At 38.4% G+C, this 15,828-nt stretch overlaps 1 protein-coding gene across 3 annotated transcripts in view; it reads right to left on the bottom strand.

The window, feature by feature from the left end:
• Positions 1–15,828, bottom strand: part of ESF1 (ESF1 nucleolar pre-rRNA processing protein) — a 60,060-nt gene that overhangs the window by 11,198 nt on the left and 33,034 nt on the right. For all 3 annotated transcript variants that reach the window (XM_032789852.2, XM_032789851.2, XM_032789849.2), the window contains 2 exons: positions 12,755–12,876; positions 9,848–9,938 (listed from right to left, as the gene is read on the bottom strand). In XM_032789852.2, the coding sequence (XP_032645743.1) occupies positions 9,848–9,938; positions 12,755–12,876 (213 nt within the window). The remainder of the gene's footprint in view (positions 1–9,847; positions 9,939–12,754; positions 12,877–15,828) is intronic.

Raw genomic sequence — 15,828 nt, 5'->3', positions numbered from 1 at the left:
AGCAGGTTGTCCAAGAACTGTCTCTCTGATACTACAGAATCAACAGCTGCCCTTCAAGACCACAAACCCATGAGAAAAAGGGGCCTACTCTCTGTTGCAAACTCTTTCAAACTACCAGTAACTTCTCCTGTTCACCTCAGGAATTCACTTTACAACTGGTTTATACATTTAGCCTTGCAGGTCAGCTCATCTCCTCACTCACAGAGAAGATTAAGACGTCAAACACTGGGCCTGACTTATGGCCAAAGAGCCCCAGTCTACCAACCCTCACAGAGACACAGACTTCTCACCCTTCCTGTTTAGAGGCGTGAAAGCTCAGCCACTCAGCCCTAGCAGAGACACAAATTAACATACAGACAAAAAAGCATAATTAACCAAGCCCTTTATCTCCATGCACAGGATCCACAGCTGCTAATCAAAACCTTTCAGTCTCTCTCTGTTCCTTATACAATTATAACAATCGGTTCTGGCCTTAAAAAGCTATTAACTTACACAGTTAACAGTTTGCAATTAACTAGATCCTGGGAAAAGAATTAGAATAAAATCTGTTTTTTTACCTTTGGTCACTGATTTAAGAAATCTGCTATAAAAAAAAGCATACTATTTTTAATTGCCATACCCAGCTATTATTTACTGTTACCTGGCTGTATTAATTGTGCCTGCTACATAAAATTTTGGAATAAGAACAAGGCAACCACAATGCTTCATATTTCTCTCATACTTACATGGTTTCTTGAAATCAAGGAGAACAACCATCAGCTAAATTGTCTCCTGAAATAACTTGTTCAGGTATGATAAAAAGCAGAATGCTGTTAGTATAATACTAGAATTCTAATCCCCCCCTTTCCACTTCATACAAAACCCTCATGCAATATTACAGGCTATTCTACCATATTCATGTTAATTCCTTTTCCATACTTTTCAGCTGACATGCAATCATTGTTTCATCTCCTTCTGCAAAAAAAATTTACTACTGAAAGAATAAAAGTTAGATACTTAAATATGTTAACATCCATAAAGATTTCAGAAGTATTTTTGGCTTGCATAATAAACAAATTCATATCTGACTGATTTTTCCATTTGCTTAAAGTTTCATAGCATTAACTTTTCCTGTCCAACTCAAACAGCAGGATACACCTAATCCTAAATGAAGCATTTAAAATTTGGTGAGCACAGTTTAAAAAAAAAAAGCCAGATTCTAAACTTTTATTAAGATTTGACTATGAATTCAGGTACAATATTCAATGTTGCAAAATAGGATTTTCATAACACCCTCTAAATATCTCCCATGTGTAGGGCTTCTCCAGTTTTTGGAAACCTTAGAGCCAACTTGGGCCTTGTCTACACTACACAGAGCCTTTACCAGTATAGCTACCTCATCAGAGCCTCTAGTGGAGACGTAGTGTAAACTGACAGGAGGGCTTCTGCCGGCATAGTTAGACCACCTCCCCATATGACATTAGCTAAACCGACAGAAGCACTCTTCTGTCAGCATAGTTCTGTTTACCTCAGAGGTTTTGCCAAAATAATTATGCTGGCTGGGGGTGTGTGGTTTTTTCACACTCCGAGCCAACATAGCTATGCTGGCAAAACTTTGTAGTGTAGACTAAGAGCTGGTCTACATGGAAAACTAGCATCAGCATATCTCTCAGGAGTGTGAAATATCTGTAACAATATGAATAGCTTCTTAGAGCCAGAACACTTACAGAGTTAATAATCTCAGTTGGGATAGCTACGTCTCTCAGGGGGAAATACACACTTGAGATATGTAGATATGCTGACCTACCCCCTATTGTAGACAGCGTTAGGTCAATGGAAAAAAATTCTCCCATCAACCTAGCTAACGTGTCTTGGGGAGTTGGATTAACTATAGTGAGGAGAGAAACCCCCCTGTCACTGGAGTGAGCATCTGTACTGAAGCGCTACAGTGGCGAAGCTGTAGCCCTGCACTTCTGCCACTGTGGAGTACTTTAAAACATGGCCCAGCCTCAAATACAGCAACCCATTGCTAAATTGCATCCCCACAAATTAGCTTCCACACGAACAGCAGCCTCACCCTACTTCTCAGCAAAGATTTAATACCAGAGTGCTAAAGTGATGTTTCCAATTAACAGAGCCAGGTGTATACGGCTGCATAATAGATTTTAAAGTGCTATATAACTGAGCTTCACAATCTAAGTTTTCATTTTGAATACACCGCTACCCCGATATAACACGAATTCGGATATAACACGGTAAAGCAGTGCTGGGGAGGGGGACGGGCTGCGCACTCCAGTGGATCAAAGCAAGTTCGATATAACACAGTTTCACCTATAACACGGTAAGGTTTTTTGGCTCCCGAGGACAGCGTTATATTGAGGTAGAGGTGTATTAAGTATTTAGATATTACACTTATGTCTACTTTAGCATTTTGGTGGGAATCTCTCACTACTGCACTACCACCAGCACATCTCCACCTGTGGTAGTAATGGAAAGAGTGCTAATGGAGACTGAGCACAGACATTTTTACTACTGTTTTGATTAGCTGTTCATGTGAGACACCTTAACAGATGCAATAATGTCTTCCTGATTCTGCAGACACCTTAAAACGACACGTATGAGAGAAGTATGAACTAGTCCCATTGGTCTCAATGGAATGTTAATGCTGAAGCCCAATGACAACAATTAAACTGTCATTAACTATTTCAATAGAAACATCATGTTCATATTTATTTGTCACTGTTGTATGATACTGGAGTTGGATGCAGTAAGGCAGCTACTTGCCATAAAGAGTTGCAGGGGCAGGAAATACAAAGTTCAGGAGCTCTTTCCCCAAACACTTGAAGTTCAATCTGCTCCTCCCCCGATCAAAAAGGGAAGAAAAGAGATGCATTAACCTCAGTACCAAAAGTTAAAACTGCTTCTTTAGTTATCAGAAACCCTGAGCCTCCTCCCACTCCTCTTTTGGTGCCAAAAAGGCCCAATTGTCCCATATTCACATGTCCAACTTTCTCCAGACGGGTTCAATATTGTGCAATGGGTGGTCCCAGTCATTAGTTTGAATTTGAAAATTCCTACTGTACTTGAGTGCCATATAACTTATCTTGTCAATCGTAGAAATCTATTACTGAAAAGATCTTTATTCCAAGTTGCTCTGAAGCCTCAAAAACAGGTAACAATCTGAAAGTGAAACTACTAAATTAAGAGAATCAGAATTAGCCAAAAACATATTTTTTAAAGTGCCAAAGGGGTAGCCGTGTTAGTCTGGATCTGTAAAAGCAGCAAAGAGTCCTGTGGCACCTTATAGACTAACAGATGTCTGTTAGTCTATAAGGTGCCACAGGACTCTCTGCTGCTTTTACTGATATTTTTAAAATTTTACCACAGTTAAGACGTTTACTCCATTTTCAGAGAGACTGCAAATGATTAATCTACTAAAAGAAACTTTAATGTTCTTCTTTCCTATTCTGAACCTTCACAATGTTCTTCTTTCCTATTCTGAAGCAAGAGATCACTATCAAGTTAAGAAGCCTACTCAACCTTCATCTTTCCAAGACCACAAACCAAAAAAACCACTCCTCATTATGTAGACAAAATATTAATTTTCATATGAAACCCCTAGGAAATATATACACTGAAGCTGGCTCTTTATTTACTTTGATAAATGAAACTCAATCATGTAATGCCAACGTCCTTCTGAATTTTTTTTGTCTATTAATATTAACCCAAGATGACCAATACTGAACTGCCATTTAACAAATTCCAATGGAAGAAAAGGAAAGCTTCTAAAATACATTTTAAAGGACTGTCTACATGCACAGTTAAACTAGTTTTAAACACATTATTTTAAATAGAGTTACATGGGTACAAAAGCCTATATAAATATTTATTTTAGTTTAAATCAGGTTTTTGTTTGTTTTAGCTCAGGATAAAAATCTATATTTAAAAAATTATTTAAATAAGATTGTTTAAATTAAATACATTATTTTTAGAAGAGAAACCTATTTAAAATTAAATTTGAAATTATGACATCCTATATTAAAACAAATATTAGAGAAAAATCAAAATCACTGAACTGATGGAAGTCACTGGCTAAGCACCTGGAACCAGGGCTTGTTGAAGTACTAAACTAGATTTTGACAGCAGAAGCTTCTTCTGCAGGTGCAGACAGAATATTTTCATCATTTCACTTTTTTTTTTTTAATTAGTTCAGTTTAATGACTAATTCATTCAAAATTTAAAAAATAATCAAATGGGAGTTGAAAAAGCAAGAACGCTCGTTTTCCTCTTCCAATCTATGAATAAAACCTAGGTATGAGAGGATGAGATCAATTAGTTCTAAAATCTTGAAGAACATGGAGAACAAAAACAGTAAGTTCTATACTTCCTTTGTTTAATAAATAATTTTTAAATACAAAAAGATGTTTTGATAATTTTTTCATATGTATCCAGCACTTTAAGATAGTTTTATGTAGCTATTAATAATTTAAAATGCTGTTATTTTTCATTTGTAGATGAATTCCAACATCCATCCAAATACTTTCCACAAACCACGAGTAAAAAATTAACCTAGTATATAATAAATGCATCATTCACCATTTTCTAACATAATATAAAAAATAAAGGTTCTGAAAAAAATGTATATTAAGCTACATAATTGCTGCAATACATTATGCCTAGATATAACATATACTCTTGGTTAGCAAAGAGAAGCACTATGTTTAGGGTAAATGTTATATTTAGTTGCAAATCAACACGGTTTAACGGTTACCAAATTGTGAGAATCAAACCTTTCTTTAGGAAAATAACTAAAAACTTCAACTGCAAAATGAGATTGATATAAATAATTTATTTTAATCTACCCTAGTTTATTTTCAATTGATTAGGAACAGGTCTAAGCTAAACTGAAATAAACTACTAAAACCAAACAAGGTATTTATATCAATTTAACTAACATGATTAATTAAATCAGTTGAATTAATCTGGTACAAGTGAGCATGTACACATGGCCCAAGACTCTCACAACTGTTAAGATCTGTGTGTGAGTGTCTCATGGGTCTTTGTTTAAAAGCCCTTATGTCTGCGTTTTCCTAACTTTTGCAAGCCAGCTCCCTCCTCCCCTTTCAGGACACTGAAACTAACTGCGGTGCTTTCCCTCCCCATCTTGAAAACTCACCTGAAGAAGATGGCACCATGCATCTGAAGAAGAGGGTTTTTTACCCACAAAAGCTTATGCCCAAATAAATCTGTTAGTCTTTAAGGTGCCACGGCAACCCCTCTGATACTTATTACCCTGAAGCTTTCTAGAACCAGCAGATCTGGTTCACTGGTTGCCTCAAAGCAATATTTGATGCTTCAGAAGCCAAAATCTGTTGACTGCAGCAAGCTTTAGATGTCCTCAGCACACTGATGCACCCCAGATGAGTAGCACTAAACTCTAGGTCATCTTAGCATGAGAAATCACCTCAAGAACACTGAATGACAGCCAACAGCCTCTTAGCACACTGACCAAAGCCTTGACTCCTGGCAGCTCTGCATCAAAGCCTCCAGTTAACACTCCATATACCAGCACAGAAATTGGAGATCAATAAAATGGTATCAATTTACATTATCTGAATTATTCCAGTCATTCCATTTAATGGCTGATACTCCCTTGAAGATGAGTATCAAAGCATAAAACGACAGAATAGTAAGAAGCAGTTTGGGATTCTCAGCACCTTAGGAGCCCAGTTTATACCAAACTTGCATCTGCATCCAGAAGGTAATCCATATCAACACAAGCAGTTCTGACCTCAGTGCAATCATCATTCAACTTTGCTTGCAGTGACTATCTGAGGATTGTCTGTGCCAACACCTCTTCCAGTAGCATCAATTACTCCACCTCTTCAAAATGCACTACGCAGTCACTTATATAAGATCAAGGAGGTGAACCTGGAGGCATCCAGGATTATTTGTATTCCAAAGGAAAGGCTGAGTGTATTTGGGCACAAATATAGATTTACCTATAAGAGACAGAAAAATTTGCTCTGGAGAATCCAACTTTCAGCCAGTTTTTGCAAAATCTGGGTAGGACACCTGGGTTGGGTTTGGCCCCACCCAAGAATTCTCAAAGACCAAGAATGATTGGTACCTAGTCTAAAGTTTTGCTCCCATGAATGTGACCTTGCATACCTTTTATAAGGAGATGACAGAGATACAGAAGTCCAATCACACTCCAATCTCAAGCAGTAGAGAAAAATATGTATTTTGCCAAGGACTCTGATGGCTACATATTCCACTTCCTCTAAGTTTGTTGATTAAGGGGAAACAGATACTTGAACTTTGTTGCTGGCAGTTATTTGCAAGAAGGGTTTATTCAGCTTCAAAGGCTGTGTTGAATGTTGTGGAGTACCCATGACTCCATCAGAAGTCAAACTGTTAAAGAAGGTTCACTCCTGTAAGGCTCTCTGCCAAAGACCTCCCCTAAGAGATGGCAACCATCACACAGAAGAAAGTTGACCAGGACAGCCATCGAAAGGATGCAGGCTTCTTTTGTGCAGCAAGGTACAGAAAGCTGCTGCCTCAGAAATTGCACTTTATTACCTCATACCTTCACAGCCCATCCCTGCTTCGTTTTTGCCCTTAGAGAGTCCCTATTTGGATTCAGAATGCTCATTTCTGAGATCAAGGTGGCCCAAAATCTCCTGCCTCAGTAGTTTCTTCTTGGTATCATGTCTGAATTAGCCAAATGTTCATATTCTTTGAGGCTTTGTCAATTTACTCATTTTTGTTATAAGAAGGAATATTGTCCATCCTTTTAATATAAAAGTTGCATTTTTACAATACTGAGCATTTGTCTTCTTTTTACACTGCCTATGCTTTTGGTTATAAGACATAGCCTTATTCACCTTTGAGCTATTTAAGGTGGGAAAATTGTGTAAGAATTACCTTCAAAGAACCAGAATTGAGAAATTCTCCTAGGAGTCATTCATGCAGCCAACTCCCTGCAGAATCTGGGAGCGCAGAGGTCCACATGTAAAGTGATGCGCTATTGTCTTTAAAGTGCAGTGTATGTATATTGTTTATCAATTAGAGGGGGGAAGGGTTATCACTGACCCACTTTAGTGAGCTATTGTTTTTTGTGCAACAGGGGAACTGGATAGGAAACACTAAGGCTGGAGTATTTGCAGTTCAGGGCACACAACCAATAGGGGTGCCTTTTGTACAGCTATCAGGAAGGCTAAAAAGCACTGACCTAGGGAAGTTTCCTGTCGGTCTCATACTGGCTGCCTGAGTCCTAAGAATGAGAATCCGTTAAAAAGAATTATAGATCAGTTGTTTTCCATTTTGCTACTTGTGGCCACATACAATCTTGGGTTTCTTTATCACAGGGAAATGACATTTATATATGTCCCTATAAGTAGCGTGATATAGAAGCTTGTGTAAACCATGTGCAATAATCTAGGTCAGACCTGTTTATTTTCTAAATACCACATTCTCAAGAACATTATTCAAAGCAATTCCTGATGCCCACATAAGCATAGTAACAGCACACGTTTGGACTAAATAAAAAACACAGAAAATCTGCTACATATTTAATATTAGATCATCACTGAGATTTTCAGAGCCTGAATGGTTTTCCATTTCTCAGTTTTTTGCTATGTCTGATTAAAGTATGGAACTCTAGTGTGTGTAACAGCTACAAAAAAAAAAAAAAAAGGAGTCGTGTTTTCTACAGATTATGAAGTTTTAAAATGTTGCAACAAAGATAAAGAAACAATGTGACTGATTTATACATAAAATAAAAGACTTATGCCATTAGTCTGTTTGCAGGAAATCACTCTACACTGGTATAAACATTTACCAATAACCTAATAGCAAGCCATCTGCTATCCTATTAATCCAATACACAGCTGGGTTTTTTTCTGAAAGGCAACTTCCTGAAGCATACTACCTTTAAGTGACCACTGCAGTTATGTCATCAGAAAGGCACAATGAAAACCAACCTCAGAATTAAGAGAGGTGAAACATTTACAGCCTTCCTTCACCAATACTGGTGCACAGGGCAGAAACTCTTCCAATTTCTCTCTGTCATTTGCTGCTGTTTCCACCTGGGGTGGGCAGTGTTCTCTCCTGAGCAGCCATTTTTACCGGAATGGTAGCCTGGTTCCATTCCCATCACCAATGGGGTTGGTTTTTTACAAGTCTAGATGATTAGTGTGACAGACTGACAATATCCTGTAAAATCCTGGACAAACCTTATGGAATTAAGATAAAATGTTATTGAATTAGATTAAATCTTCCTGAATTAGGGTGAATATCTTTGGGATCCATCCACTGTATTAAAAATGCATATGTGTATGTGTTACTGGGGAATTGTATGCAACTCCTCCAAGAGGATGGGAATGCTAAAGTAATTCCTCCAATTATGAGCCCATTGAAGCCACTCTCTACAAAGGTATACACATACCTAGTTCAAACTGGATGCTTCAGGGCCCCAACAAACAAAGGATTTTTGGATAAACCTCTGTTTTAAACAGGCTCAGGGCCTTCTTCCTGGTCCAGCAAATGCATAAATCCCCATGTCCACTGAGGGCCTTAATCCTTAGGGAAGAGTTATAATGACTGGACCTATAAAGGCCCATAAGACTGTGCGCTTGCTTTGAGCTGAAGCGGTGATGAAGTGGAAGCCACAAGGAAAAACTCCTTGAGTGGGGTATTGAAGGACTGCTCCTGCCAGAGCCCATGTTAGGTTTTGGGTGATCTCTGGTATGCTTATTAGCATGCATAAATTCTTTTATTGTTTTTAATATGTGCTCTCTAGTGCATTTACCTTAAGACTAAAACAGGCTTGCATAAAAAGAGCTGAATGGTATTTATGACTTGGGCAGTCATAGTGTTAGCCATCTCTGAAGAGAAAGCAAGCAGCTGACAGCAAACAAGAAGTCTGTCTCTGCTAGGAGCAACACAGTGAAGGCAGGGGGAACTGTGCAGCCTGGAAATACTCCAGTCAGAGGGAAGGGAGACATGGGTCTCCACCCAGGAAAGTCAATGGTGAAAATGCAGTGGTGAAAGCCAGAGAGCAGGTGCCCTGGTTGGTCCACTGAGGGGAAATCCAGGTGCAGTTGCTCTCGCTTTCAACTGTGACAGTTATCCTTGCACTCAACCATCCCCACTTTATCCAGGGTTCGGACCAGCAGCCACATCAAGGTGCAGCAGAGTAAAGAGAGGGAACAGTTCACCCAAAATAAAGACACTTGAATCCCCACCAATTTTAACAATCATGCACATTCTAAAGTCTTGAAACATTCTTGTTTTTTCAATTTCCATTTCCTTCTAAAACCAAAAAAACTGAAGCGTCAGATGATTGCCATGACTTCTGGCTCTTGGTCATCATTCACACCTTATGCACAGATGCACTCTCAGTTAGTGCCTAAAAACCTTCAGGGTACAAGCTCAAATTCAGTTGGGAAACGTACATAAAACTTGATATTCTTAACTCAATTATCCAAACCTCCAAGGGGGCCCACCAAAGTTGCTCAACCCTGTGTTTCCATTTATACATAGGGTAAAACTTCTTTGGCTTTCAAGGGCAACCAGGTTCTTTCTTCTTCCCATCATGCGTTTAGGGAACCAGCTGGTAGGTCTGGCACCCACACAGCCACTTTCTGGCAACGACCAGTTAATGGTCACTGCTGAAAGTACTGGCAGAAATGTGTCTTCCTGATATTCCACAAAATGTAGGCCAAGAGGCACATGCTATCACAAACTGCATATCACGAATTCCATACACAAACCCTTATTTTTATACTTTTCTATTTCTATAGCTTGTTATTTAAAGAAGAGTACATTAAATTTAAACAAGTGAAAATTACTTTTATTAACCAACCTGTTTTCCCAAGTTCCTCAGCAAAGTATGGGTCATTCAAGTCAACATCAGATGGAAATTCATCTTCATTCAATTCTTCTTTGGCAGTAGCCTATAACAAAAAACAGTGATTTTGCCATTTCCATTTAATATGCAACTAATACAGAAGTTTCATCTAAATGAAACATAACTTCTGGTAGCTGATACTAATTCACAACTTGAATGACATACCATAAATTGTGAACTAAGGTGAACGTAAATAAACAATTCTAAGTCTGTGTATTACCACTGAACTATAAATCCTACTATGTACACAAAAAGCAGAATCATTTACACATTCAAAGAAGTCTTTTACATCCATACAATATAAACTGTATAAACATTCCAATTAATTATAGGATCAGAAGAAAACTTCTGGTTCTCCATATCCACACACACTATTTTTCAAGTTAATGATTCAAGGAGATGAACAATGCGTAAAATCATTGCACCCAGAAGAGTGGACAGTATGCACAGCATGTTTATGAACTACCAAGGAGGTAATATATCCTTTCTTCTCTACAAAAGGCAGTTCTCAAACATCCAGGTTGAAGTCACTGCCAAAAAAACCACAGCTGCTCGATCAATCCTGCTTCATGATTGCCTGTATTCCACAAGCAAAAAAATATAAACTCGGCATATAAAAAACAAGTTCATCGCATTTACTGGGAGATTCATAAAGTGTGCTGGTCCTATTTAAAAAAGGAATAGTCAACTAACAAATGTCCTCCACAAAAACCTTCCTTAGGCAAAAGTGTGGGTAAATAGCTTCAGACTGTGCCCTGAAGTTTATCAAATGTGGGTTTAAACTTATAGGGGAAGCAAGTTCAAGAAGTGAGAATCTTTTCCTTAGAACACCTAGCCTCCAGCACATGTGAACTATTACCCTGTCGGTTTTAGTCACGGTAAATGAGGGTCTTACACTAGCAAGAGTTGCTGTAGCCTCTAGAAACACTATTGAACACAAGATGCCAATTTGCTTTCAGAAGTTTTTAGCAGTTACTGATCAAACGTTATTTGTAACTTTGCTTAGAGCGGTGTTTCCCAAACTTGGGACGCCTCTTGTGTAGGGAAAGCTCCTGGCAGGCCGGGCCGCTTTGTTTACCTGCCGCGTCCACAGGTCCGGTCGATCGCGGCTCCCACTGGCCGCAGTTCGCTACTCCAGGCCAATGGGAGCTGCAGGAAGTGGCGCAGGCCGAGGGACATACTGGCAGCTGCTTCCAGCAGCTGCCATTGGCCTGGAGCAGCAAACCACAGCCAGTGGGAGCCGCGGTCAGCCGGACCTGCAGACACGGCAGGTAAACAAAGCGGCCTGACCCGCCAAGGGCTTTCCCTACACAAGCGGCGTGCCAAGTTTGGGAAACACTGGCTTTGTTAATGTATTTGTCCATTCTCTAAGTCACACAAGTTATTTTAATTAATCAGTTATCTCAATGTGATGGGGGTCTATCAGGCCTTCACTGCCTTCTGCTGGAGCATTAAACCCCTGATACCGCCTGCTTAAAGAACACTTACATAGGCCGGGCTACCTACAAGGCATAGGGCTAGTCTACACAGCAGTGCTTTAATGTGTCTTGTGTAGTCGTGGCAGAACGCTGGGAGAGAGCTCTCCCAGCACTCTAAACAAACCACCTCGACGAGGGGCGTGGCTCCAAGCACTGGTGCATTGTATACACTAGCGCTTTACAGCACTGAAACTTGCTGCGTTCAAGGGGGTATTTTTTCATTCCCCTGAGCAAGAAAGTTGCAGTGCTGTAAATTGACAGTGTAGATAAGCCCTTAGTCCTCCACAGGTCCAGAAGGGCCAAAAGGAAACACTGACGAACAGGGAGGCAACAGGCCAGTTAAGAAGGCTTGCCTGCTTCTTCTGGGGTGAGTGCTGGGTGAGATTAGGACAAAGGAGATGCTCCTCAGTGCTACTCCAGAACCCCAGGTCCAAGTAAGGGCCTTTGCTTAAGCACTGCAACCAAGCAGTTGCCTGTTCTATTTGTTTGTTTAAAGATACAGACAGCCTACTTCTGACTTTTTTATTATTTAACCCTTTAATGACTGATGCCAAGCATATGACACAGGCCATCCTATTCCCGACAGGCTGACACACCTTGTAAACCAAGGCAGGGAGCATCAGCAGAGCCACCCTTGATGAGCAGAAGGCACTATGGGGAAACCACATTTGTGATACGGGGGCTGATTCGGGATAAAGAAAGAAAATACAGGGAGAATTAGGCAGCATGTTAAAAAAAAATAAAAATAAAAAAAAGTCTCCCTAACATTCATGTGTTACCACCACAGGAATCAATTCACAAATTCCTTTGGTAAATGAAAAGGCAAAAAAGAAGCAGGGTACAAAGACCAGTAATATGAAAGCAATTCCATTCATACACAGAAATATCCCTCAAGTGTACACATTCAGTTGAGCTTTGAGCAACTCCTCAATACCATTCAAAATGTTTATGCTGCTAGAACTTTGGGAGACTGAATTTTGTGCACCCTAATCAGAAGCCTTGTTATCCAATTATATTTTAGCAACAAGTATGATAGCTACAAACATTCCAGAGTGTAACAAAACTCTAAGATCAAAAGGTAGTTTTCTTGGTAGGTGTGCGTTTATTTTCCTTTAATCACACAAAGTTATAATGATATTTACTTTGGCTGCCAAAGACTGATGAAAATACATGCAAGCCTGTTATGACTAGTATTACCCTGAACATCCTTCTAACGCTCTAGATTTTGTAAGTTACTTGCAAACAAAGTCTCTAAACGAAGGCACACCACACTATCAGCCCCCAAAATCATTTTAAAAGCTGTAACTCCTTTGGATTTAATTCAAGGCAAAATAGAATGGTTACAGGTTTTAATTAAAAATGTGAGTGATCAGAGCATACTCACCTTTCTTTTCTTTTTCAGTTTTCTTTTCTCTTTCTTGTTTTCTAAAAATTGTTCCCAAGGAGTTAGTTTATCCTTTCCTTCCAATTTGCTTTTAACCATCTCTTCAGCAGTTTCTTTCAGTCCTATGGGAAAATAAAAAACAAACGAACAGGCAAACTTAATTTGCTCACAAGTTATTTCATCTTCTTAAAAAAAAAAAAAACCCTCTAGTATATTCTCATCATCAAAGCCCTGATCCAAAGGGAAATATTTACCATCTTTTGATCCATGCAATTGCACAAATATCTATTGTCAAATCAAGGCAATGTATTGAAGGGAAAGGTCAGCTTGCTGTATAAATCCTCCGGCTTCATGCTTAAAAAACTCCCCCCCCCCCCCCCCCCCCGCACCTCAGTGGTAAGTTGTGCAGATGTCTAGAGAATGAGTGGCAATACCCAGTCCTCAGCACTTCTGATTCCCTGGACTGCCTTCTCTCCCTAACTCAGTCTACAAATATCACATTCTTAGAGCTAGAGTAACCTGTGTCGTCGTCCTGAGGATTTTGAAGTGCTTCAATAATATTAATTAGTTTTCACAAAATTAATACGGATTTTGGAGGGGAAAAGGGGGGAAACGAAGCACTGAAAGGTTAAGTGATTTGCCCAACTTTACAAGCGTTAAATGTGAGGTTAGAACTAAGTCCATTTCCCAGTGCAGCCCATTTCATGGAATGCCTTCCAGTAGTATGCTTCATTAGGAAGCTCCACAGGGATTTTAAATGTTTATATTTTCCCTTCAATTATTGTGCCTCTCCAGCAAAATAAATCAAACCAGGAAACAAATTTAAAATTCCTTGGCATTTTAATTCTACTTCATCCTACAATTCTATAATGAAAAAACGTAAAATGTAAAATGCAGAGGTTTCACATGAAGTGATATGTTAAGAGAAAAGGGAAGTATATTTAAATGTAAATAGAGTTAAGGATTTCTGAGCGGTTAGCTCGTTAGGAAATACACAAGCTTATGGGATTCATGTTCAGTTGTATCCCCCAATTTCAACTTTAATTAAAAAAATTACGTGTATGCATTTCATACAGGAAAAACGTTACGATTTTTGGGTTTGGACTATAAATCTGATAGTAATAGAAGCAAAAATAGATACAGATATTACTATCTAGTTACCTTAAAATTGCTCTGAAAAACTGGAATATGCATTGTGTATTAGTGACATCCTTTGATTTTACAAAAAATAAAATAAAATAAAAACACCACTTTACTTTCCTGTAAAAAAAGTCTAAGTTTCAAATTCACAAAACATTTTCTTAAACAAACACCTTGATGTCTGACTATTTTGGTCAGGGAGAGGTATCTCAAAAATTAGAAACAGTAGGCTTCTGGTATGACCAGGAACCCAGATTCAAAGCTTCAAAGGCAACATGCTAACTTTTTAAAAAAATTATTTGTCAACATGAGGTAGAGAATAAGAGGCATGCTCAGAACATATTACCCCATAGTGGCTAAAAAATACTTAAAATGTATAAAGGAAGACATTCTATTTTTATTTGGGCGCACATTCAAATTATGACAACTCATCAGAAATCAAAACTGAAACTAGCTAAATATATTATCCTCCTATTTATTTAGGATTATCAAATTACCGGAAGTACTTCTTAATATTTAGCTTCTATATGAACTGAAAGATCAAAGAACATGGGTAATCCACCATCCCCTCCCTCTACATCCCTGGGGAGCTGTAATTATCAGACCATTAACTTAGATCTTCATCTCTCCAATGTCCTTTTGTCAGGTGTGTACTCTAGGAGAAATATCTAAGTTTGCATTTCCTGACCTGTCAACAATTGGAAGAAGTTCGATATCAGGCTAAATGTTTTGTTGAAGGAAATTTCCTCTTCCCTTTCATAGCAAATTACAAGCTTCACAGTGCTCCCAGGAAAGCATGCATTGCAGAAGTGTAATCTACTTGTTCAAAACCTTTCTACTCATGAAAGGCTTAAAAAGATTAAGCAATTAGACAGTCATAAGTATGACTAACCCTTCATAAAAACAAGCGCATAAACTTCTGAACTTTAAAAGAAACATTTAATTAAACACACATTCCTCAGCTATGAGCTGTATATGTCCTACCTTTTGCCATGGGTTGGTTTTAGACTAAACTGAATATTGTCATCTCCAGAGTTTTGCCCAAATGAATGACTAGATTGTATACACATTACACACAAAATCACCTGTTAAAAGAACATTTAAAAGTTGCAACATCAAGCACTCTAAAGTTAAGAAATGCTAGAAAACTGAGGTTGCAATCTAAATTCAGTATGATTTATGATATACTCTTTAATTACATGAGCACATACTATCTTTCATCTGCTCTGAGGATGAATGAGGATCGTGTGATGAAGGAGACTTATCTTACTGCAGAAGTAATTGGACTAATGAGAAGTAACAAAGAGTGACCATCAACCAACCAAACACAGAAGCAGAGTAATAAAATAGTGAACAAATACTTAGACAGTCACTACAACTCAAAGAAATAGAGAAGTTATTACAAGTCAAAAAAATAAGACCACTGAAAAGCCCTGTCAAACCAGAATATTTTTATAGATACACAAATACACTTAATTGTTTTCAACAATACACATCTTCTTCCTGAAATGCATTGAGAATAGACTTCTCTGTTCCCCAAAAATTGTATCCAAAAGGTAAGAGCAACTAAATTTTGTAATGCTTAGAAAAAAACATGGGTGGTCAGCTAGTGACTTCACACATTTTCTCTGAAGAGGGCTGATTATAGATAGAAAAGAGTGTTGCATCTCCAGCAGAATGAGGCTCATTCTCAAAGGAGATTACCAAATTGCTGATCATTTGATCCACCTGGCAAAGCAGGACTTGGAAAACAATATAGCCCTTTCCTGAGACTGCCAAATACCACAAGAAAAGCATTAAACTTCCTTCCCAGTTTAGAATGGTTTAGAAACGAATGTCCAGACCACATTCCAAGAATAAAAATTTATTTCTAAGTAGTCAGAAAGCTTATGACTATAGAAGGAAAAATAAATTGTCTTCTTTAGGTATCACTA

The sequence above is a fragment of the Chelonoidis abingdonii genome, chromosome 3 (assembly GCF_003597395.2).
Source record: "Chelonoidis abingdonii isolate Lonesome George chromosome 3, CheloAbing_2.0, whole genome shotgun sequence".
Lineage (NCBI taxonomy): Eukaryota > Metazoa > Chordata > Testudines > Testudinidae > Chelonoidis > Chelonoidis abingdonii.
The sequence above is the reverse complement of the archived record's forward strand: the minus strand, read 5'-3'. Positions and strand labels throughout refer to the sequence as shown.